The sequence below is a fragment of the Lutjanus erythropterus genome, chromosome 19 (assembly GCF_056507025.1).
Source record: "Lutjanus erythropterus isolate fLutEry1 chromosome 19, fLutEry1.hap2, whole genome shotgun sequence".
NCBI classification, from domain to species: domain Eukaryota; kingdom Metazoa; phylum Chordata; class Actinopteri; order Lutjaniformes; family Lutjanidae; genus Lutjanus; species Lutjanus erythropterus.
The window spans coordinates 5,494,729-5,519,657 of NC_139335.1; the positions used below are offsets into that span (position 1 = coordinate 5,494,729).

At 39.1% G+C, this 24,929-nt stretch overlaps 1 protein-coding gene across 1 annotated transcript; it reads left to right on the forward strand.

Moving 5' to 3' along the window:
• Positions 1–9,544: 9,544 nt before the first annotated feature.
• On the forward strand, positions 9,545–23,916 carry LOC146309126 (cytohesin-4-like). The gene is made up of 12 exons (XM_084744209.1): positions 9,545–9,718; positions 9,973–10,037; positions 12,491–12,557; positions 15,847–15,965; positions 17,000–17,080; positions 17,251–17,363; positions 17,696–17,844; positions 19,591–19,702; positions 20,758–20,834; positions 20,961–21,032; positions 21,241–21,389; positions 22,755–23,916. The coding sequence occupies exons 1-12, from the start codon at positions 9,560–9,562 to the stop codon at positions 22,837–22,839; spliced, it is 1,248 nt and encodes a 415-aa protein (XP_084600335.1). The 5' UTR covers positions 9,545–9,559; the 3' UTR covers positions 22,840–23,916.
• The last annotated feature ends 1,013 nt before the right edge of the window (positions 23,917–24,929 follow it).

Genomic DNA, 24,929 nt, shown 5'->3' on the forward strand with positions numbered 1-24,929 from the left:
GGCACCCTCTGAAAGAAAAAATATTCTGAAATCCAAGGCATTGTTTGAAAACAACATCCTAAAACTGAGGGTTTTCTGAGAACCTTGACAGAATTGTCAATGATCTCTAGAACCTTTTTTTCTCAGCCTCTTCAGCAAACAGACATGAAATAAAAAAAAAACAAAAACATTTCAGCGTTAAAACCTTTTATTGAAAACTGTTACCTCTGCTATAATATTTAATAATTTAATCCTATCGGTCACATTAGTGAGTAAAAAAGTTTTTCAGTTATAAAGCTGCAGAAATGTTACTGAATTATTTATCAATGTATTTCCAGCAAATATTAGAGTTGCAATGAAATATAAGCACTATCACATGTTTAGTGTAAATTGTCACATGACCAATTGCTGCGTCTATGCGCATTTGCATTTACTCAGCTTTGTTCAGTTTTGTCATAGAATGATTAAACATCTTGACAGCAAAAGCAGTGCCTGGTGGGATAACACAGTGTATTTAGGTACACACATACTTATACATACATTCAACAAGGTGCTGGAAACAATGCTCTGGATTAACTTTTTTATTTAATAATCAAATAAATTGAAAAGAATAAGCCATATTTTACATAGTGGTAGTGCAATAAAATCACAGCCTAATGAATGTTTTCATTTTTTCCACCTAAACAGGTGTCTACTTACTGCTGAATGGAGTTTATTCCTCCTGTGTTGTCAGGTGATTTCCCAGGTGCTGTGTCAGTGCTCTGTTCCTGGTGCCCGCTTTAATTACTTTAATTATTGTCCAATTATATTCACTTCAGTTGCATTTTTCCCAAATATATCCAGTGCAATAATTATGCAGCAAAGTCGCAACATGGGGGACTTTTAAAATGCTTACGTGAGACCAAATAGACTCTGTATGATTCCATGTGATGCACCGCAGCACCTGAAGGGACTGTTTGAGGAAAATTCTTCTTCTCACAAGCTCTACCAGTGTTACTGCTCATGCCGAGCGCCCCGGAGCAGGCACAAACACTCCCACGGGAATGAGCCGGTGTTGTTGTTGCTGTTTTTCCCACCAGTGGGTAACCTGGCATCACCTCAACCAATCAGCACATTAACTCATTCAACTCAGCATCCCATTCACCTGCGTTCACTTGAGAGATCGTATGAATTCAGAGTCCTGCTTGCCCGACTATTGATTTAAAGACTTAAAGCCTCTGCAGTAAAACGTCTAGAAACACCAGACATATGTTATATATTTTGTTGAGCTGTGTGCATACACTATCCCAAATGTTTCCCAGTCAAATCCAGAGAAAACCCTAATTTAAGCATAAGGGCAAAAGCTCGCTTGATCTTGATTTTCAGTGTGAATACAGACCGTGAAAGTGGGGCCTCACGATCCTTCTGACTTTTTGGGTTTTAAGCAGGAGGTGTCAGAAAAGTTACCACAGGGATAACTGGCTTGTGGCGGCCAAGCGTTCAAGGTAATGGGCGTTTCCTTGTTAGCCGCTAGTTGCTATAACTAGGTTTTATATTTGTAAAACTTTATCTGTGATGTCATTGCAATGTAAAGTCTATGGGCCAAGCAGGAGCAAGAGTTGACTGGAGGAGGCAGGAGGCTGTGCACCTGACGGCCATTTACTGCAGTGATTTTACACAGAAAAACTATCAGAGAACTAAAATCGTTCTTTGTAATGTATGCACTTCTTTTTCTTTTGCTATTTTTTTTTTTTATAATTCCTACAGCAGATGATGGTAATTGATCCAGTCTGGTTGTCTCCTCTGCGCTCCGTGGAGAGTGACGCTCGACAGCGCTGATGAAATATTGAGCAGACTTTGATTTGAGATTTGAGTGAATGTATTTGTGGGAAGTAGCTTATGTCTTCTTCAGGCCCTGATCTGTGTGCAGGCAACAGTTATAAATGAGATGTCTGAACAGCACAGCAGCTGGGAGTTAGTAATGGTGAAAAAGTAACCAGTACTTTGAGTAGTTTGTATTTTTTGGCGTCAGGACATGATTCAGTGAGCGCTGTGATCGACGCCAGGACTGCAGAGTCAAGATGTACAAGTACAATCATGTGGATGCAATATTCTAAATGAAAACATACAATAATAAACTAGACTTCTCTATTCTATAAAGCAGTGGATGGTTGCATACTGTGATTTGTAAAATACTATACTATATTCATAAATCAGCCCACGATCTCACCACACAGCACTTTACATCTATTCATTCTATCTTCCAACCCTGACTCAGTCCTCACATTCAAGCACAGGGTGCTCTTATTAATGCAGCTTCTATTATGCCTCTATTTACTTTTTTTTTTTTTTTTTTTTTTTTAGTTTTGTTTGGATGTGATATGTTCTGTTCTTAATGTGCCTGTTTTTCTGCACAAACAATAACAATGGTGACCATAACTGCTGGAATGGTCATTTTGGCCTTTGGCTTCCATCACATAAAGTAAAATTTAGTAAAATTTATTTATATATTTATCAATAAGCATGCTGTCACATGTGGTAAACCATAATGATTGCATAGATTCACAGCAGTATTTTTCTGTAGGATAATAATATCAATAGAATTATTCAGATTGAGACACAGTGAATATATTTTGTAAGATTATAAACCATCACAAAGAATAACTACAGCCAATGGGAAAAGGCTGGAAACCAGTACAAAAACAAAAACCCCAAAAAGTTGGAAACATTGCTGTTTGAAATAAGTAAGGGTACAGTGTTTCAAAGTTTAAGAGCTTTAACACAAAAATCCAGTGAGTCATATGTGCTGAGACAAAAATGGTTACAGCTGTCCCCAGTTTCCCCTATTTTATTTTTAATTGAGTATAATTGATTAATTAGTTGTACCTTAATGTCGGGAAATTGGAAATTAAGACGACTGTTAAGTTTATTGACAGACACAATGGTAGTTGCTAAGCAACCAAGATGCATCTCTAATAGTGCAAACAGAATAATTTAACAGCGGCAATTTCTATGTGGTAAATATGACCGCCTATGGTTGAAAAAGGTAAAAATGGTCACATTTTCTTTGTCTTTTGTGTAATTTATATAAAAAAACATTTTAAATTAAAATAGACATTTTTAGGAAAAGTCAGGTAACAGCAGCATTGTTATTAGAAGTTATTTATATATAAATTTAAAAAGTAAAATGGCTGTCTTGGCTGTTCTAGTGTTAAAACCCCCTCAAAACCAGTATGTTGGCAGTTGAATTAAAAGGATTCATTTGATTCTGTCTGATATCAGGAAATCTAATAATTGTTCACTCTGGGCCAAAGTGGTGTGCGCTCCCAACTCTAGTTTTAAACCAAGACCTAAAGCAAACTTATGTATTGATCTTTGTCTATTTTTATATTCAAAAAGAACAGTAGGCGTGCAGAGGCGGTACCTGCAGGCAGCACCACGAAAATGCGGTGCACGGGAAGGTCCTTGCGAAGGTCTGTGGAAACACTGAATAGTCACTTCTGTCACTTGTTTTGTGCGACCAGCTGCACTTTCCAACAATGTAGAGTGAGTCAGGTAGTAGAACATAATGTATGAATGACAGGACAATTCAAAACACCGATCCTGTCACCTCTGCACCGTCTGCAGTCTGCCTACACTCCCCTGCTGTAAATAGATATGCATTTGTTACCTGAAGGTCTCTAGTATAACAAGGCAGCGTTTGCATTATGGGTATCAGGTTACTATGACAACTGAATAAAACACCAGGACCTTGAATGAGAGGCTAAAGAGGAGCGTCACAAACCAAAGTTGCACCTGAGGAGATGTGTCAGGAAATGTGTCGGCACGTGGGACTGAGAGAGGCGAAGGCAGGTTGCTATTGTTGGAGCCTAATGACAAATCAAAACACTTAGTACACTTGTTTGTGCAAGCGGAGCGATTCTAAATGCCACAAATTGGGATGGATGGCACCTCAATAATAACCAATATCAAGGATAATTTTCCCTCTCCTCCGTCTCACTCCGTGCACCTGCCATTTATGCAGCGGCTCCACAGTTAATGCTTATTCATTGTGACTCGCTGCTGATGTGTGGGACTGTTAACACAACAGCTGCTGAAGCCCGCTTTTGAAGCAATTACGTTTTGCTTTGACTGATGTAAGGCTCGTGGAGAGCAGAGAGGCATACTAATCAGTTTTAAGTGTCGTAAACTTCTCCTTCAAATGCTCACAGCGGTTTCATTTGGGCGGCTCACGCGGCTGCTTGGTTTACAGTTGTCTTGAGGTCATTATGTGTTTGTTTGCTTGTCGTTTTGAAGTCAATTGGTGAGATTTTGACTCCTTGCGGTGAAATCTTTGACTGGGTAGGCGATGACCCCATCAATGTGTTGTATGTCCACGTTCAATTTGTGCACCGCCTTCCCAAAATCAAGAAGAAGAAAATCAAAATCATGCACGACAGACATAATGAGACGTAAGTATGTCTTTCTATAATTCTTTTTGTCTCTTTGCAGTCAATTTGTGTCCCTTCGGTAATTTTGAGTCCCCGTGGTCATTTTGTTTGTCTTTCTGGTTACGGTTTGTGTCTTTGCAGCTGATTTCCATCTCTCTTGCAGTCAATTTTTGTCTCTTTGTGGATGTGCTCTGTTTCTTTGCAGCCTATTTTTGTCTCTACAGTTGTTTTCACTGACAAGGAACACATCATATGTTCAGTATAAAAGGTAGTTTATTGGATGGTGATGGGATTTGCTGGAAATGGGAAGAGGGTCATGTGTGGAAGAATGGCAGGGTCGTAGAGAGTGATGTAGGGATTGAAGTGAAGGACAAGGGGTTTGAGGGATGGAGGTCGAGATGAGGGACAGGAGGGTGAAGGTGAGGGATTAGGGGTTTGAGGGATAAGGATTTTTCCCATCGGTCTGGGGACTGAACCGACAACCTTCCAGTCCAAACTCCTACCTTTAGGCCCCCACTGCCCAGTTGTTTCATTGATTTTCCAGCAAGACGTGTGTTAACAGTGACTTCAAACAGAGGCTCTACCTACCTACCCACTGGGCACAGGTGTGGGGGTCCGAGGAGTCAGGGTGCCTCTGGGTCTGTGCCCACCAGGCCTGTTCAATAATCCACTCACAATCATACATGTTCTTGCAGGTCCGTCTTATCGCGAACTAACCTCCTCCTAAATATGAAATTTTGGGAACAGCACATCCCTCATTATAGACAAAAGAAGACAACGATAGAAGCAATTACAAGAGGATTAAAGCATCGCAGGCAGAGCAGACTACAGCTTTCAGATTACCTTTTCTTATGACAAATGCTCCTGATGACTGACAGAAGGAGAAATGGGCCTAATTTCGCGAGGGTCAACTCAGAACAATCCAGCTGAGAACACACTGTCTGTTTTTTTCATTGTGGTTGGCCTATTCAAGTCTGCACTCAAGTAGTTTTTCAGTAATTGGAGAGTCGTATTTTGTCACCATCAAGCAAGTTAGAGATGACAGGAAGCATGATTTAATTTTTTTTTCCCTCAAACTTGGAACAGTTTTATCCTGTAGGATCTGAAATGATTTTTATGTAATTTTAATATACTTATACAACAAGATAAATGTTATTATTTTCACACCTCCAGACTGCTAAAATTATGTTATATGGAGGTGTTAATTATTCATTTTATGATGAGATGCATATAAAGAACTCAATATAATTTTAATTAAACATTCATAAATAAGCAGTCAATACTGCCTTTGACTCCTGAAGTGACAGCAGTACTGGGTGCAGGGGGGAGGTGAACCTTTGACCTGGACCGCGGATCCTGTCAGAAAGTGGAAGGAGCACTTTGAGGAACCTCCACCTGAAGGAGGCGGAGTCTAACGGCTCAGGAAAAGCCTCGCCCGTATCCTGGCAGAGGTATCTGAGGTGGTTAAGGAGCTCCCCGGAGGCGCGGCGCCAGGTGTGGATGAGATTCAGAATCATAAATACTCTATTGATCCCCAGGGGGATTCGCCCTGAGATGCTGAAGGCTTATTTATTTATTAATTTATTTATTCAAATTCCCATTAGCCACTACCAAGGTAGCAACTACTCTTCCTGGGGAGCACAAGTAAACACTACATCATAATGTAAAACTATTTAAAATTCAAGGCAAAAGGAGACAAAACAACAAAAACTACTACTGACTACAATAACAGCATCATGTTATAGCTAAAAAATAGTAAGGCATTTCATTCCACTCAGCCAGGTCGGCTGGCAAAACACATAGATGCAGAGACACAGCGAGTGTCCTTGCTAACTGGGAAGGCTGGGAAGGCTAACAAGACACATAAGACACAAAAGACACCAAGCAGTCCAATCTGGCAAATGGACCACTGGCCCCGTTTCCACTGCAACCTCCCTGCTTTTAAGCACGATTGCAGATTGGCTGCAGCTGCTGCCAATCACTGCAGCTGCAAGGAGGGGGAGGGGCGGTACCTGGGCACAGGAGAGCACAGAAATCAACACTCACTGTGGCACGAAACAGTTTTTCAGAGTTGAGAAGTTTTTGAGAAGTGAGAAACAACCTCTCGATGTATGTCAGGTATTAAAGTTGTGGCCATCAGTACCGTATAATAACTGATCACACAGGACATTTGGTATCTTAACCAATGACAGACAGTGGAACAAAGAAACACTGTTCATACTGTAGGAAGTGATCTTTGTTTCACTGACAGTCTGTCTCATCATGATACAGTTAGTGATCACTTAATACTGCTTAAAATACACAATGACTCACGATATTTAAAATAATATTTGACCTATTGCGCAAAACTAACCACCCACCCATGTTTGTTGATTTGCATTGTGTCAAATCTATTTTAGTTTACCCAAGTTTTTATCTGTTTGTTAAACTTTTCCCTCCTGACCAGCTCTCTCTGTCTAATAAGATGATTCATGACAGTTAGCTTGTTTAGGAGTAAACTGGTGGAAAAAAACTATATAAAGAAATCCCACAGCTGTAACAAAAGAGAACCTACATGTAATGCTCCAAAAAGGAAGTTGATGAGGATGATGTCAGTATTTGCTCAGTCACTGATCTGACAGAATGGTGTGTGTGTCATTTAAGCACACTGTCACACTGTGTGGTAACTTCCTTCATTACCATGATCCAAGTCCCACGACCCTCCTGCTGCTGTTTGCTCAATCTACAAATCTGCTGCTGAATAATCCCCAACAAATCCACTATGTGCAAAGCATTTAAAACTACAGTTCCCAGCTGTTTCAGGGAATAACTGAAATATGAAAAGTGATATTTGATGTACATTTTCAGCTTATCATCAGTGCCTGAAATGTTCAGGAGTATGAAGGCCCACTAGGTGGGGCTTCATATTTAGAAATGAAAGTATCTCCATTCTGTTCTGTTTTGTTTCCTTTCTGCTGAAGAAGATGTCTGATACTACTTCTAAAAACACAAGTGATATGGTTATTTGGTCCCTTCTGTGCAGAACAAAGTCCATTTTACCAGTACAGTTGGACTGTGTCATGATGTTAGTAACCTGTACCAGTCCACTGTAGTACAACAGTACACTAAATACTTGTCCTGGTTCTTAATTTGAGCCAAAAAATAAAAGTTGGCCCATGTTGTGTTCATGTCCTTGTTTGTTTCATCTTGTGAAGTCTTTTACAATATTTTTGTCTTGCTATGTCTTTTATGCCTTTTTCATCTTGTTCAACTGTCTTTTTTTCTGTCTTGTAATGTCCTTTAAGCCATTTCTTATATTGTTTTTGTCTTGTTACATATTATTATGTCACTTCCATCTTGTTATTGTTGGGCTGTTTTTGCTTTGTTACATTTTTGATGTCGGAAAGGCTCTGCACAATGATACAAAACTTTTTTTAAAAAATCAATAATTCCTCTCAAATGCATTAAAACAAAAGTAATGAAACTCTTAAGAAAATGTAAAGAGTAGAAATAACAGATATGTGTGGTAAAATGTAGGAAGTAATAGTAAAACATTGTCAGAAAAATTCTACTTAAGGACAGTAACTAAGTATTTGTACTTAGTTACCTCCTTGCAGAGGTAATATTTGTAATAATGGAAGTGTAATAATAGTAGTAGTAGTAGTGTTGCATTGGTGTAGGGTATGAATGACATTTCTGTTTTTAAAGAAATGTCCACACACACACACTGTATGTCAACATTTTACTCTGCACGTCAACAGAAATGTTGTAAGAAAGTGTTGAGTGAACTCGGAGTCTCTGCGGCGTCTCAGAATGGCAGCGCCGGCCCTTTTTTCACTCAGTAGACACTCAGTCTGTTTCCTGTACAGCTGTCAAACGCTCGGCACCATCAACAACATGGCAATACGCAGGAAAGACAGCTTCCTCTGGGGAAGAGGTAGAAAGCTATTATTTCTTGTTTTTAATATATATATATATATAAATCATTATTTTATTATATTATAGGAAAAACTGCTGCTCAAAAACAAATGACAAGGTTGTTGTAATATTCTTGCTTAAATCACCTGTGTGGTTTAGTCTATAGAACTCACTCAAAATGCTGCTAATTTATATTCTGTGTTACAGACTTCAGATATGTTGACTAAAGTATCCTCTTGTATGTTTTGCTTTTAATATGAAATTCAAAATGGCATGTAACACATATTATTTAACAGTTCTGTTATGCCACTGTATTATTTGAAGCCTGTGAGATACTATGGTTTGTTTACTTAATGCTGAAACTTAATTTAAATTGTCCATCTGGACAAACACTTAACCAAATGAATGTGAACTGTCCTTTAATGGCCACAATGCACTCAGGATCAACCCAAGTCATTGAAAAGAGGAAGAGAAGCTGCTATTTTAAGCCCTGTTCTTTCTCTCATTCATCAGTTTCTCTAACTAGTGAACAGGGTTGGGAGACTTACTTTAAAATGTAATCCAATGCAGTTACAAATTACCTGTTAAAAATGTAGTCAGAAATCTAATATTGAAGTAAAACAACTTGATTACGTTACTTTTGGATTACCTGAGCACCACAAATGCTGGAACTGTGCAGCCTAATCCAACGTTTTATGTCTGTTGTTTAGCGATTGGTCTGTCACTAGCAGCTGGTCTGTGTTGCTAAAACATCCTACAAAACATCCTAAAAAATCATGAAAGAGACATCTCATTCATAGACAACATGATGACAAAGGAATTAAAATGCAATTGGTGTGTGTTAGCGGTTGATCTGTGTAGCTAAGATTAGCAGTTGTCTGTGTAGTTAGCATTAGTGGCTGGTCTGTTGGTCTGTGAAGCTAACATTAGCAACTGGTCTTACACATAAATGTTAATGTTAAGATAATGTCGAAATTTCCTCCTAATTAAGATTAGAAACCAGATTAGCTGGTTTCGCTGAGACCTGAGTGGTGTTGTGAGACTGTGTGTACACTGCACATATCATTCTTTATTTTTAAATAGTAAGCTTATAATCCTCATTTTTACTAAATGTAAATGTAATGGAATACAGTTACCTTTTTCTTCTAATTTCCTGTTACACATAATCCATTACTCCCCAAGCCTGATGGTGAGGGATAAAGTTGAGTTGCATGCTGGTCTGTGAGAGCCAGTGTAGGCGTGGGGGAGGTTGTCAAGACAGTCCACAGTGCTGAATGTCTACTGACTGCTTATATGCCACCATCCTGAACTGCACTTGTGTCAGTACTGAGGCTTTTTGTCGCCCTACAGCTCTACAGAAAGACCCCCAAGGAGAGAGGAGGCAGGGTGAAACCATCAAGATTCACGAGTATAAGCTGCTGGATGACATTCAGGTGAATACAGCCTTCCAAGGTCTCACATTAAAATCCCTCATTATTTTCTTTTTTTCTTTCCCATGCACCCACTCCTGACAGCCTCAGCAGAGCTTTTTTTTTTGTTCACAGCACACAAAGAAGCTTCAAACTTTTAATTGAGCTACGAAGGATTTGAAGGTTATTTTATAAATGTGAATGACTGAGGCTGTGGTAATAGCAGACCTTGGTCCCAAGCTCCCATCACAGCTCTCTTTCTCAACACCCTCTTTCAGAAGCTGAGGTTGGAGATCGATCACGTCACGCCAGGAATCCACGGCCCTGCAATGAAGGAGCAGAAGTGAGTATGAGCAAATTTTTTAGAGCAGCTCTTCTGTGAGTCAGCATGGCCTCTTCCTCTTGATTAAGTGACACTTCAATGCAGTTTAGACTCCCACACCACACGCAATGCTCAGTTTGACTAATTCACACGACCAGCTGTATTGTGAGTTTTATTTCCCTGTGTCAGAAGTCAAAATAGCTTCCAAAAGAAGCTGCCTCTGCAGCTGAAGACGTCTCTGAGCTGCTACTCAAACCTTTAAACCTGACGTTTGTGAAATGTTTTTCACTGAAAAGCCTATCATACACTGGTTCCTGACCTGCTCTCACAGCCCTATCAGATGCATTCAAGTAGTCCTTTCAGGCAGCCATGTTTTTTATCTATTAGGCCAGGGTTTGAATTACACAGCCCTGTTTAACAGTGCGCAGCGCTACTAAAACATATGACATGCCCATGCACACATGGAAGTGTGCAGCAGTGCAATCAATACATTTTACTGTCACTACTATAAACAGTTAATACTGTCAATAACATTTAAGAGACGCTAATTATCAACAAGGCTACTGTTTCCCTGTTTGGGGAGATACGGGCAATAAGAAATTTGGTCACCATCGTTTAGCAAACTTGTGTTCTTTAAAATCTACAAATAGACGTCTTGAAAAGAATAAAACTATAATCTGTAATGTGGTAAATGAACAGTGTTTTAGAGCTCCCCCTAAATGCCTCAAAGTAAACTTTCAGGGGAGCTCGTGTCCTTCTCTGAGGAGCCAAGCTCCCCTAAAATCCCCCATGATTCAAACCATGCATTAGGCCTGTTTTAAGTTACTTAACTGGTAACCATTCAAACCATTTCAACTGTCTGGGGTTAGTTAACTATTTTAACTGGTTATTCGTTACTTCTAGCGCACTATGTTAACTGTTTATCCATCACGTTTAGCTAAATATTTCATTCGTTTATCACTATACTTTTAGGTAACTATTTCAAAACTGTTAAAACTGTTAATCCATTACTTTTAGCTGACTAATTTCCATCACTTTTAGCTAATTATTTAACTTCTTCCCCATTACTTCTAGCAAACTATGTTAACTGTTTATTCATTACATTTGGCTAAATATCTGAATGGTTTATCCACTATTTTGACTGTTTATTCATCACTTTAAGTGAACTATTTTTAACTCTTTATCCATTACTTCTAGCAAAGTATTTCAACTGTTAATCCATCACTTTTCAACATTTTATCCTTCCCTGATTTTTAGCTATCTCAGCATTTCATCCATTACTGTTGGCTAACTTTCAATGTTCAGGTGTTACAGTTGACTCAGTATGTGTAATTGTAATTTCTTTTTTTAATTTAGTTGAGCCATGCAATCTTCCCACATACCCCCAGGCAGCCGCAGCAGCAGTACCCCTGGTTGGTAATAGAATAGTGTGTCTAGATTAGTGGAGGGGAAAGTGTGGTCAGCTCTGGCACAATTGTCTTTTGCGAGTGTGTGTACGTGCCTGACTAACTACATATTTGGACTTCTTGTTTTTTTTGTCGCTGCCTAGTAGAAAGTGATAATAAAGTGTAAGTGTTTTTAGCTAGAACCATATTACTGGCATTGCAACCACAGGTTCTCACAATCTCACCGCCCCTACCCATTAAAAACCTAACACCCACCACATCATCATCACAAATACACCCTCACAAATGAAAAGAGGTAAGAAAAAAAGAAAAAAAGAAAATTTTCTGAGGAGTTTGTCAGATCCGAAATTGATACCAAGACAAAGCCTACACAGTTTATATGTAGGCTAGTATACAGCACTACGGAGCCCCTCTGGTGACATTGGATGAAAAAAAAATAATGCGTGGCCACGCATTATTATCTCGTGGCCACGAGATAATAATGCGTGGCCACGAGATAGTAATGCGTGGCCACGCATTATTTTTTTTTTTCATCCAATGTCACCATAGGGGCTCCGAGTCTCTCGCTAAGAATTACTCCATGCCTTGCCACAAGTGACTGAAGTATGTCATTGTAATTCATTCCTATATTAAAATAAAATGAAATTAAATCAAACTTGTCCATGATAAAACCAACAGTCTGCATGGGATGACTACAATAACTATCTCGTGACCACGCATTAACTATCTCGCGACCACGCATTAATTATCTCGTGGCCGCGCATTAACTATCTTGTGGCCACGCGTTATTATCTCGTGGCCACGAGATAGTAATGTGTGGCCACGCATTACTATCTCGTGGCCACGAGATGCTAATACGTGGCCACGCATTATTTTTTTTTTTTCATCCAATGTCACCAGAGGGGCTCCGTACAGCACTGTATATACAAGAACAATCGTAGAAGTAGTCCAAATAACTAATTTTATTCTTCACTTTTAGGATACAAACAATGAAACAAGCTTAGCATTATTTGCAAATCTCCACTCTTGGTTTAAAATAAAAATTGTTGTCTGTCACTGTTGTTGCAGTAAAAATGTTGTGAGGAGCAGGAGATTCTTACGAGGGAAAAAGAAATTCAACATGGACCCCAAAAAGGTGAGTTTATACACATACATACAGTTATTCTGTGTGTATATAAACAGGAAAAATGGCATTTAATGATCATAAATCCTGTACCTAAGTACATACTTTTACATCTTGTACATTTTACTCTTACTCCTACTACATCTGTCTGATTTAGTTACTAGTTACTTTTCAGATTACAATTTTTCAAACCCTTCCTGTCCATTGAAAAACATGTGCCTCTATTTTTGGTGATTCTGAATGTTAGCGATAACCAGAAGAACTGCAGTAAGTTTTCTTTTACAGATTGAGTAAATTCTCCTGCTTCTTAAGCCAAATAAACTCTTTAAAAACCCTCTTAGATCAACTGGAAAATGCATCGTCCGAAAGCTGAAAACAGCCCGTTTTTCTGATTTTTTAGAGATTTGTGGTGCTCGCAGGACGCTGGTACCACAAACATATGATGATCTTGTAGAATACGATGCAATGCTGTAGATTAAACTACCCAACAGTGTATGAAGTAGTTTAAATTAGCTCTTCTTTAGCAGTATACTGCAAATAAGGCAGCGGTAATATTAAAATACTTTGCAAAGTTAATTAATTGCTATTTTCTAATGTATCAAAGCTGAAATAACAAAATCTTGTTATTTTTTTTCTTCAAAATATGACCAAAATTTTCCGATTTACACTCTGACTGTGTCTCTTTTAACATTTTCCTTCCATTTTAGAGATAATTAATCAGCTAATCTTTAATGTTTTGAATATAAAGTTTTAACAATAGTTAATCACATATGTTTTGGAAAGCTGGAAATGAATCAAATCTGTGAATAAATGATGATGATGATGATTAACACTTAGAAACAAAACATCCTGTTTTGTAAATCGTTCCTGTTTTTATGCTACAGTCTTCTCTATGATTCCTCTATACAAGCAAAATCCTGTCAGCAATGCAAGCTGAGGAAAAACAGGAAAAAATAGCAAACATTTTGACCAGAGACGATACAAAAATATGCATAGACTGGTGAATTGATGAATAATACACATTTAAGAGTAAAACAAAGAGCAATCATTGTTTCACATCTTTATATTAGTGATTATCTGTCAAGAAAAAGCCTCAGAACATAAGTATATCTGTCAATAAAGTAAAACCATTTTACTGCACAATGAATACTGTAACTTACATTTACTTTAGGTAAATTTAACTTGTACTTAAACACTTTTACTACAGTTAGGTTTTCATTGCAGGATTTGTACGTGTAGTAGAGTATTTTCACAATGTGGTATTTCTACTCTACCTAAAGTAAAGGATCTGAGTACTTCTTCTACCACCTGAACACAGAGTACACAGTCCTTTAATACAGAGTGTGTTACATCATCTCTGTGTTCTACATGCCATTTGATTGAGTCACAGTAAAGGTACAGCGCACAAAATTCTCCTTTCACTCGATTCCGCTTCTGTAGATCTGAAGGTCAACAGACAGACAATAGCAAAGATATCTCACACAGCGGATGTGGATTTGAGCTCTGTGTGTGTGCGTGTGCGTGTGCATGCGTGCAGAAGTGCAAACTGCACAGACACAGACGCAGATGACTAAATAGCGAGAAAACCCACATCCTGTTCCCTGAAGTGGGGCAGAAGCGCCACTTCACCACAGCGACCTCCGTCTTTCCGTTTTTTCCTCTCTTGCGTTCTCGGCATTAAAAACGCAGTCCCTTGGCCTGCGATCGCTCGGGGCTCAGGCCCGAGGACGCGTACGAGTGGGAGGATGAGAAGTCTGAAGACGTCTTTGGATTAATGGTGTCATTGAGTGCAATTGATTTGAAGAACTCTTCGGCGCGAGTACGCACTCAGAGTGAAGGGTCATATTTTGAAGATTTGGCTCTGAGCACCCTTTGAGATTTACAGATAACAGCACGCCGTCTTCATTCAACCTCTGATCTTCAGAATCTACACTAGTGATTAGTGACAACAGTGACTCAAAAGGAGAAGAAGAAAACTTTCTTGATGTCTGGTGTGACTTTGTTATTAACCCTCAGCAGGTAGCAGAGTTTAAACACAAGTTTTGGCGAACATGAAACATGAAACATGTATGAACACATAAAACCTTTGATTTGACTGAACATTTAGGGCCCTATTTGGACAATCCATACCACATGGTCCAAAGTGTATGGCACAAAGACATTTAAGGTGTCCAACTCCATTTTCCTATTGAAACAGCCCATAATGTGGGTGCAAAGGTGAATAAAACCTCATCCTCCTGCCTCTGGTCTGTTGCTATTTAAATGATAGATTCAGCAGTTGGAGAGGCAACATGACCCACTTGTAGTGATGCAGGAACTGCTGTCAATCTGCATGCAGGGTCAATCAATCGTAATTAACATTGTGATTAACAGTGGATTGGCTGTAGGTGGGTGAAATCGGATGAGGAGTCTCCCTCTGTCCTAACTGCGTGTGCGTGCTTTACGCATGATCCGAGGCACAGCAGCACGACTGCAGTGACTTTCTGCCGTCTCATTATAGCTATGCACCAGCATTTAGCCTGACCACACCTCATTTTAAGACCAACACTCCCATGGGTGCATTTGCTACCCACACTGGACAAAAAAATGACAACTACATCAGTCAGAAAATAGCAAAGACAGCTGCTCCATTTTGCAATGGGTGTAAGAAGAAAAAAAAAGTTTTTTTGTACTAATAGGTTACATTATTCACATTTAGGTAATTATTTATTGTTTTACAAGTTTTTCTGAAATTTTAAACGTACAAATGAGGCATTATCCAATCTCTTCAGTTTTCCTTTACTTAACTCATTAGTGTGACTCCATTTCTTTCCAATCTGTAAAATGACAGAAAAAAAAGGTTTTCAGACCAGTTTTGTGGTGAGAGATGAAGAAGCTGAACCATGTGAGGAAGCCTGCAAAAAAGGGAACCAACATGACCCCCAGAGAGTCATGTCACAAATAAAAACCCTGACATTAGTTTCCTCAGGATCCTGCCTCTTTTATAAAGTATTGCACCATAAGTGTGAGTGTAAAAGGACAAAAGTTGGTATGTTACCAAGAGGCAACACCGCACCATAGTAGGTTTAATAAACACCTAAATGTGTTTTTTGATATTTTCTTTCTACTAGTCAGAAAGAAGACAAGTTACTGAAGCAAAACAAAATTGATCATTGCATGAAAATATGTTTTTTACCTTAAAAACTCACTGTTGTTTGGTCGTGTTTCTGTGTGTTAACATGTACTTTTGTATTTCATTTGCATTCTCCTGGTTTCTAAATATTTTTCATACAAATCGGACTCCCCTCCTGTCGTCTTGCAGGGTGTCCATTACCTGGTTGAAAACAACCTGCTGGAATGGCGAGCTGAGTCAGTGGCAGAGTTTCTTTACAAAGAAGAGGGACTGAACAAGACGGCCATCGGCAGCTTTTTGGGAGAAAGGTAGAGCACCCACACAAGTGATCGGGGTATTAACAGGACGGTTTGAATTCTTTGAAGTGTGGTTGTATGAAGTATTCAGTTATAGTCGGTGTATTACCAACTGTAGATGACAGTCGACGCAGCCCCAGTTTGCAGCAGGAGTACAGATAGGAAGCTAAGCAATGTGCTGCAGTAGACAGGCATCAGTAGCAAAATGAAATTTAGCCACATGCTATATTTAGAATATTTTCACTGCTTTGTTTTGTCATCAGACAGCCTTTTCTGACCGGAAACCACCATCATATGATCCAAATATCACTCTCCCCTGAGCCACCAAACCGCTTTCGTAAAAACAGTCATTTTACCTCACAGAACACAGGAGTTGCATGTCAATCGCTTTGACACTGTGTGTTATTGTGTAACTTGGTGTAATTGTGCAAACTTTGGTGAATCTTAACTATCTAGTAAAATCTTTGCAAAAGAAGTCTGATTGCTTTGGAGAGAGCAATAAGATATATTACTGGCATTTTCCCATCGGAAAAGGCTGTCTGACAGGAAAGTAAAGTGGTGAAAATATTCAAAGTATAGCGTACACTTAAGCTGATACTGATTTGATTCGGTGTCATAATACTTTTGCTGCTGACCTTGTCCACAGCAGTACATCACTTAGCTTCCTACACCGGTTACACCAGTACTCCTGCTGCTTCTCCAAACTGGGGCACTGCAGACCACCATCTGCTTACTTAAAAGCCAAACCAAGGACAAGGACTGCAAGTTGTCTAGAAGCTAGAAGTCCTATAAACATGGCATGGGTTGCTTTTTTATTTAAATATAACAATGCCTGCATGTATCGTCCCTGTCAAATTAATAGATTAAATTAAATTAAATAAGATTATTGTAGGTAATACACTGACTATGGATAAGTAGGTCATAGAACCTTACTTCAAAATATCCAAACTTTCCCTTCAACATATGGATGTAACTATAAGGCTGAACTCTACTCTGATACCTCACATTTCTATTTTTGGTGTTTTTTATGATTCTTTTCCTCACAGGGAAGAGATGCACCTGGAGGTACTGAAAGCCTTCGTGGGCCTGCATGAATTCTCAGACCTGAATCTGGTGCAGGCGCTGAGGTTTGTGTCACAAAATAACAAATGCACGCAAGCAGCTGGGAAAGTCAGCACGAAATGTTGCGGCAGTTTTAACCTTTAGTCTTGTTTTGTGATGCTGTAGAAACCTCCTCCCTCTTACCAGCATGTGCTTGACATTGTGTGTGTGTTTTTACACCTCTGCCATCTTGCAGGCAGTTTCTGTGGAGCTTTCGTCTCCCGGGAGAGGCTCAGAAGATTGACAGGATGATGGAGGCGTTTGCAACTCGCTACTGCGACTGTAACCCGGGGGTCTTCCAATCCACAGGTACGAACACAAAGAGGCTTTGTCTCGCCTGATTCACTCGCTCAGGAAATCCAATTAAAAAGTTTTATTATGTTTCATTAATTTCATAGATTTAAAAGAAACTCTAAAAGATGAGTTATCCTCTGTCACAGTAACTTCTTATCTCTCCCTCATTGATCAGAACAAACATATTGTTCAATTTAAATGTTTCTGCTCAGGCAGCGTTCACACAAACTTATTATTTTTAATGGGTGCAATTTATACGGCTGAAGCAGTGATAATGATGTACAGCTGAGGGAAACTAACTGTGGTTTTCTGCTTTCTGTGTGTCCGTGTGTGTGTGCATAAAACAGACACATGCTACATCCTGTCGTTTGCCATCATCATGCTCAACACGAGTCTCCACAACCCCAACGTTAAAGACAAACCCAGTCTGCAGCGATTTGTGTCCATGAACCGAGGAATCAACAACGGCGAGGACCTGCCCTCCGAGCTGCTCACGGTCTGCTATTAATACCATCAACACTCTTTCGTTAGTGTCTTATTTAGGGCTGACCCTAATATTTTAGAAGCTTCTGCTGTTGCTACTTTAATCAGTGTTCAATATAAAACACCAGAAGCTGTTCGTAGAGCGTTTTTCATAGAATATCACCACATGACATTAAAAATGCTATAAAGAGTTTGGCAATCAGTACTTATCGTGTTTGGATACTTGCCACCTTCAGAACCTATTGAGGCTTTTAACTATGCATTTTCATGAGTCTCCATAAGCTATGGCTGCCAAAAAAAAGTCTTCTGGGAAAAGAGAGAATTTAATAGTTGTGGCTCCGGACAGATTTTTCCTCCTTTTTTTGGCCAAAAATGTCTCTTTTTATCGTAAAGGTTGCAGACCCCTGCCCTATGCTATAGCCACACTCCCTTTCATAACTCATGAACCAATAGTCGCAGACGCAGTCCCTTTTTCATCGACGAAAGCTCGCCTGTTCTTGGGCCACGCCCCCAAATTCATTTTTTGATATGACTTAGTTCCACTCCTTATACTTAAGCCATGGAGGTCAAGTTGTTTTATATGTGTGTGTGTTTGAATCCATGCATTCATACTTACATCATGTTTGTTTAACTTTGTTTAAAGAGAGGAAGGAGGCATTTCAACACTGAAAAAAGAGGCAAAAGACTGAAAGAGAGCAAGAAATGGAGCAATTCTATGAAGTATGATGAGTCTCAAAACCAGATAGAAAAATATAAAAAGTAAATAATTGCTCATCATTCATGATGAGCCACACAAGGCTTCCACCCTTCTTTGAACAGAGGAGCAGATCAGTTATCTCCATCCTTCACACTACTGATGAAATATATTTCCAGGTCTGCGTGTTCAAATTAATAAAAGGACCCCATACTTTATTTGAATAGCTCTGTTTTCCTTTAATAGAACAAGTAATCTTATCTGAGGATATACATGTTGAGACATGTTGTTTTAGCTATTTGCCAATACTCCTTGTTGGCGCCATCATCTGTTTTTCCTGTAACAAACACAGTTCAAAAAAGTTTTGTTCTTGCTCTTTGGGTTAACGACCTTATGAGAAAAACTTGGGTTCTAAAGTTAATTGTATCGCTAAAATGTCTTTCATTATATACCTTACATCTTCCCAGGATTTCTTTATCTTGTCACATTCCCAAATACGGTGGAAAAAGGTTGCCTTCGTGGTGACAATACTTTGTCGTCATTATCTAAAGAAAGAGTTTAATAAACCTGAAGAGAAATCCTCACCTGATCTGAATCATGAAAATCCCAAAACTTAGCAAAAAATGTATTTAATTTATTTCCAGTTTGGTTTTTTTTTAATTATTTCATTATGTCCAGTCATCTGGGATTTTGTCTTTTACTCTGACGCAGTGTAATAATGTGATATAAGAAAGAGCAGTGATTCATTTAGCTCAAGAAAGGTCATCAAAAAAAGATGATTGTTTACCTCAGATGACATTTGACATTTCATTTATCTTTCATTGTTTTGGGGATTTTCATTCTCTCATTATCTCCAATCATCTGGATTTTCAGTTTTCACTCTGACAATCAACATCACAATTCTTTAACTTTTGAACTTTTACTCCCACTATCTGGGAACTTGAAATGTTAAATGCGGGGTTTTTCAGTAGTAGTATTTTATCAATAACGTGATCATTTTCTCACGACCGACTGAATCATTTTTGAGGTAAATCAGACTTTTGAAATGGGCATTCTGTCTTGCAGAAACTGTACGCGAGCATCCGCAGTGAGCCGTTCAAAATCCCAGAGGATGATGGGAACGACCTGACACTGACGTTCTTTAATCCAGACAGAGAAGGCTGGCTCCTTAAAATGGGTGAGATGATGGAAAATAAATCAGAGCTGTCTGCAGGCTTGCAGAGGAAATTACAACCAGAGTGTATTTGTGTCATGGTTTTTTTTTTGTTTGTTTTTTTTTTTTTTGTTTTTTTGCTCACTTCCTGTTTTATTTCAGTCTTTTTCTTCCCCATTGTTTCTCTCACTTTACCGCCTGTCTTTGTCCTTTTCCCGCCTTTTTTGATTACCATTTGTTAATTAGTTCCTCACGTATAGTCTTTGGGCCTTTCTCAGAGTAGTCCCTCCCCTCTCCCTCTCTGTCACTGCATTTTGTAGTAATTACAAAATGTTTTTTGCTTGTAATCAGTGCTAATGGAACAAGTGAAACTTTGCTTAAGATTGTTTGGAAGAAGATGCATTTGTCCAGAAACAAGTCGCTGTGTCTCACTGAAATGTTACTTGTGAGATGACTGTGTCTTATATTAAGTGTTAAGAGCTATTTTGACTAGAAATTCGACAAATGTACTTGGCCGGGTTTTTGTGGTGGGTGGCAGATTCCATGCGTTCACTCCATTGTAGGACTAAAAGCCTCTGCAAATAAATGAAACTTCTTCCAAAGCTTCTTTGGTAGCACTTCTCATTTCGTGCAGAGGTTTATTAGCTGCTTGGTTTTAGCTACAGTCCCTGTAACTACATTTTACAATCAAATCTACTGTTTTCTTGGCTAGAGAAGGGTTCATTTGATCCTAAATACAATGTAAACTTAATGTCTGCAGAAATTACATATCTTGGTTTGCGTTCATGTTGTGCAGAACCAGACTCGCTGTCGAGGGATTTAAAGCCACACTGGTTTGAAAAAGGCTCCTTGTTTTTCTCTGTTTCTGTGTTGGTTCATCGTTGCCCTCGTGAGTCAGTTTTTGTTTGTTCGTTTGCCCTCTTTGATTTGACCTGCCTGCCTTAAGGCCTGTTGAACTTTCTTTGTCTTTAATAAATATCTTTGAGCTGCTACTCGTCCACTTCGTCTGCATTTTGGGTTCATCATCTTGATTAGTTTGACACTTTGTGTCCCTTAAACTTCTGTTGTCTTTGTCGAAGGTGGTCGAGTTAAAACCTGGAAGAGGAGGTGGTTCATTCTGACAGACAGCTGCCTGTACTACTTTGAATACACCACAGTGAGTCTCTCTCTCCGCTGCTAAAAAAACTTTATGTCAACAAAATATGGAAATCTCAAACATCCCTCTGGTGGTCGAAAGGTTAAATCTATTTTTAATATCCGCCTCTTCCTCCTCCTCCTCCAGGATAAAGACCCAATCGGGATTATTCCTCTGGAGAACCTGTGTGTCAGGATGCTACAAGACTCAAGCAAATCGGTAGAGTATCATTTACTTCTGCTGTCCTCACGCACATTATCTGCTGCCGCAGAACGTAATGAATAGCACAGCAGCTGCTGAATGAATTTCTAACACAAGTGCTCAAAACAGTGAGTCACAAGGTTATCAAAAGGCTAACAAAACAAGCAGAGCGGCATATGACAACAGTGACGTTGCTACATGTGTGTCTATTTGTGTGTTTGAACAGTATTGTCTGGAGTTATATAACCCCAAAGGACAAAAGATCAAGGCCTGCAAGACGGAGAACAAAGGCAGAGTGGTGCAGGGTAAACACCAGTCCTATAAGCTCAGCGCAGCCAGTGAAGAAGAGCGGGACAGCTGGATAGATGCGATCAGGTGAGAGCCACTGATGCTGCTGAGAGCACATGGGAGGCCAGGTGCCTCCAGTGAGTCATGTTTGTCGAGGCTTAAAGCTGGAACACGCTGATCACAAGGAGTTAAAACAAGCAACAAAGATGACCGGGATGAAATCATCTGACCTCCACAACTACAGAGTTTCTCCACAAAGCTTAACTTTTGTCAGCTTAAATCTAAAACTGCAGCTTCCTGGTCGCCTGGCAACAGCTCAGAGCCAAGAAATACAGAATACATAAACTGCAAATTGTACTTTTTACTTTTTCATATTAAGCAAACGAGATGTAATGTGCTGACTGGTGGGGGTGTAAATCACAATATGATATGATATCAATATTTTGGGCAGCGATACGGTATTTGATCTGACCACAAAGTCAATTTTGATTAAACTTAAAAGCCTGTAATCAATATCACACAATATCATATGTCGGTAATGCTTCAATTTCCAGGTCCCATAATTTCCATGGTAAATATATGGTAATTATCAAGTGACATATTTGAAATTTCTTAGAAATCACCCACAGATTACCTCCAAATTTTTTTGTCGTTGAGTATGTGATAATTAGCAAGAACCTATCCATGTAGCTGGTGTTTTTTACAAAGCAACATACTTGAAAATTCTCTGAATTTACCTGCAAATAACCTCCAACTTTCATTTTAAGTATGTGATCATTTGAAAGTGTCATTTTCATTCATACTTAAAATAAAAGTTGGGGGTAATTTGCAGGTAAATTCAGGGAAATTTCAGCTCCTCTTTCTCTGAGGGCCAACACACTACTGCATGACAAGGGGTGAGATGCAAGCAGGAAGAACTAGCAGCAGCTGTGCCAATCAGCTCACCTGACACTACTCTCATCCCTTCTCACCTCTCTCTCCTCCTGCAGCTGACTGCTAACTCCACCCACCTCCACACATGTGAATGCAGCATTAGGCACTGAGGTGCTCTGAGCTGCATGCTAATGTCAGCATGCTAACATGCTCAGCAGATATAATTTACCATGTTGAGCACCTTAGTTTAGCATGTTAGCATGCTAATTCACACTAAACACAAAGTACAGCTGAGGATGATGAGAATATTAACTCACCAAAATCCCTGTAATTGATCCTGAGGGAGAAATGAATGTCTGCAATCAATATTTGGAGAAATTAATGTAATGTTTTACTCCAGTTAAAGTTTGGATTTGGTTGTCTGAAATTTTGACAGCATTTTTCACTACACTTTCATCAGTAATGAAAATAATCAGTACAAGGGAATAAGTCGCTGGCATGACAAATAGGCAAAAAAAAAAAAAGACTGTTACTCTTGATGACCTCAGTTTTTCTCTGACTCTTCATGTTCTCTTCCAGGGCGAGTATCACCAAGGACCCTTTTTATGATCTGGTGTCTCTACGAAAGAGGAAGGTCATTAACAACAGTTCCTCAAAAGACTGAAAAAAATTGTCCTCGTGGTTAGGTTGAGTGAAACAGTTCAGGAAAAAATAAAACCAAAACTGAATTGCACACCATTTCACAGAAATGTACAAATTAGGAACTAACACACGTGACAAAGTGTAAGCAGTCAGCTAATTTAGTCTTGAAGTGTCAAGTCTTGACATTACTTCTGCAAACTGCACGCACTACTACTACTTCAGGAGGCTGACAACTCCTACTGACCAACATCTGCTGCAGGGGCGGGGCCAGAGGGGCGCCTTGCACCCCCCACCCCCCAACCCACCCCTACCAGAGTCCAGAGGAGATGAGTAGTTGTCACTTGTTAGTGTCATGGATGGATTATTGAACGAGTCCAGGGCCTTTTGATTGAAACTCTGTGTGAACTCCTAACATTTACTGTAAGAAAAGCAATCACAAACCAGATGCAGGATGATCACAAGACACAAAGTGACTTCAAAGAGACGGAAAAAGACTACAAAGAGGCAGGAAATGACCACAAAGAGACAGAAAATGACCCCAAAGAAACAGAATGACAACCAAGAGACACATAATGACCACAAAGACACAAAACAACCACAAGGTGATGCAAAACTACCACAAAGAGACAAAAAAGACCACACAGAGAGACAGAATGACCACAAAGACACCAAACAACTAAAACAGCGACACCACTAAAAACAGACTTGAAATTACCACAAAGATGCTGCATCATTTGTAGTTGTCTCTTTCAAACTGGGTGTCTTGCCGAGGATTTGTCTGTCCCTGTCCAGGGGCTCCTTGTCCCATAATCTGTCCATGACTGTTGGCTATTCGGAGTAGCAGCTATTTATTGACAAAATTTCATATCATGATTGTGTTTGGCATTCATTTATTACACTGAATAACCCATGTAACAATGAATCAAGGCCTGCAGACTAAAGTATTTGTCGAAATTAAAATCTCCTCCTGGTTGGAGGAGCAGGAGAAGATTATGTAGCATTTTGTTAACCGGGAACTTCCAGTGTTTGCACTTTTCTAACTTCACTGACTCACCAAATCATGTAACTTCACTGCACTGCATGAATTGTTGTAAATAAACTGAAAAAGCTCAAAGAACCTGTCAAGTTTTAACATTAACTTATGAATCTTTGCATTTGTACATATGTATATTTCATTTAGCTTGAATATAGTTTATTGAGCCTGTTTTTTTAAATACTGTTTGTGTAATTTAATGACTTTATACTGATGAAGAATCCAACTTGTGAAATAAACTTCTGAAACTGTTTGTGTGTCTGTTTCTCCAGCAGATGGTGCCACATCATCACTGCATGTCACTTTTCACCAGGGAGCTTATCTTCAAATATTAACTTTTACTGTGAGACATTTTATCGTTTTTATCTTTATGACGTGAGAAGTTAGACTACTGAGAAATCCTGTGTGATCTTGTTAGTTTCCTGCATTTTCATAATCAGATAAAGAGGACATCTGATGCATGAAGGCTTTTCCTGTGCAGTTCCTGTCGTGTGAGCGTATGTGATGCTGTGATACAGAGTTGTGGTTTCCTGGGAGCAGGTACACACAAAAAAAACACATTTCCTCACAATGTTTTCTTCACATATGAAAAATACACTTCTCAGCCTTCTTTCTTGCGAGAAGTTTCATCTGAACTACGCAGAAAAGAATTAAAGTGGTAACTTGGACATTTGATGATGATCACTGTACAGAAATAACAGTAAATTATTGTTATTTCACTAAATAATGAAACATTTTGCGTTTCATATGTTATATGTACATGCATAAAAAATATACTTATTCATTTTGTTTGTCTAAATGCCATTTAAAGACAAGTATGTTATCCTACAGGAGGATATAACTTACTTTATATTTTGGGTCGGTAAAAGCCCAGAAAGGTCGAACTCCCTGTTGGAGCTCTTATCAACAAACTGTCAAAACTCCAAGAACAGAAATCCAAATATTGTTTAGGATTTGGGAAGCTAAGATATAGCGTAGATGAAAGTTCATTTTATTCGTTTTTAAAATGAATTGCCATGTTTAACAGAGCCCCAAAAGACATAAAGCAAAAGTTTAAGGTAGAGTCAGTGAGCTTTATC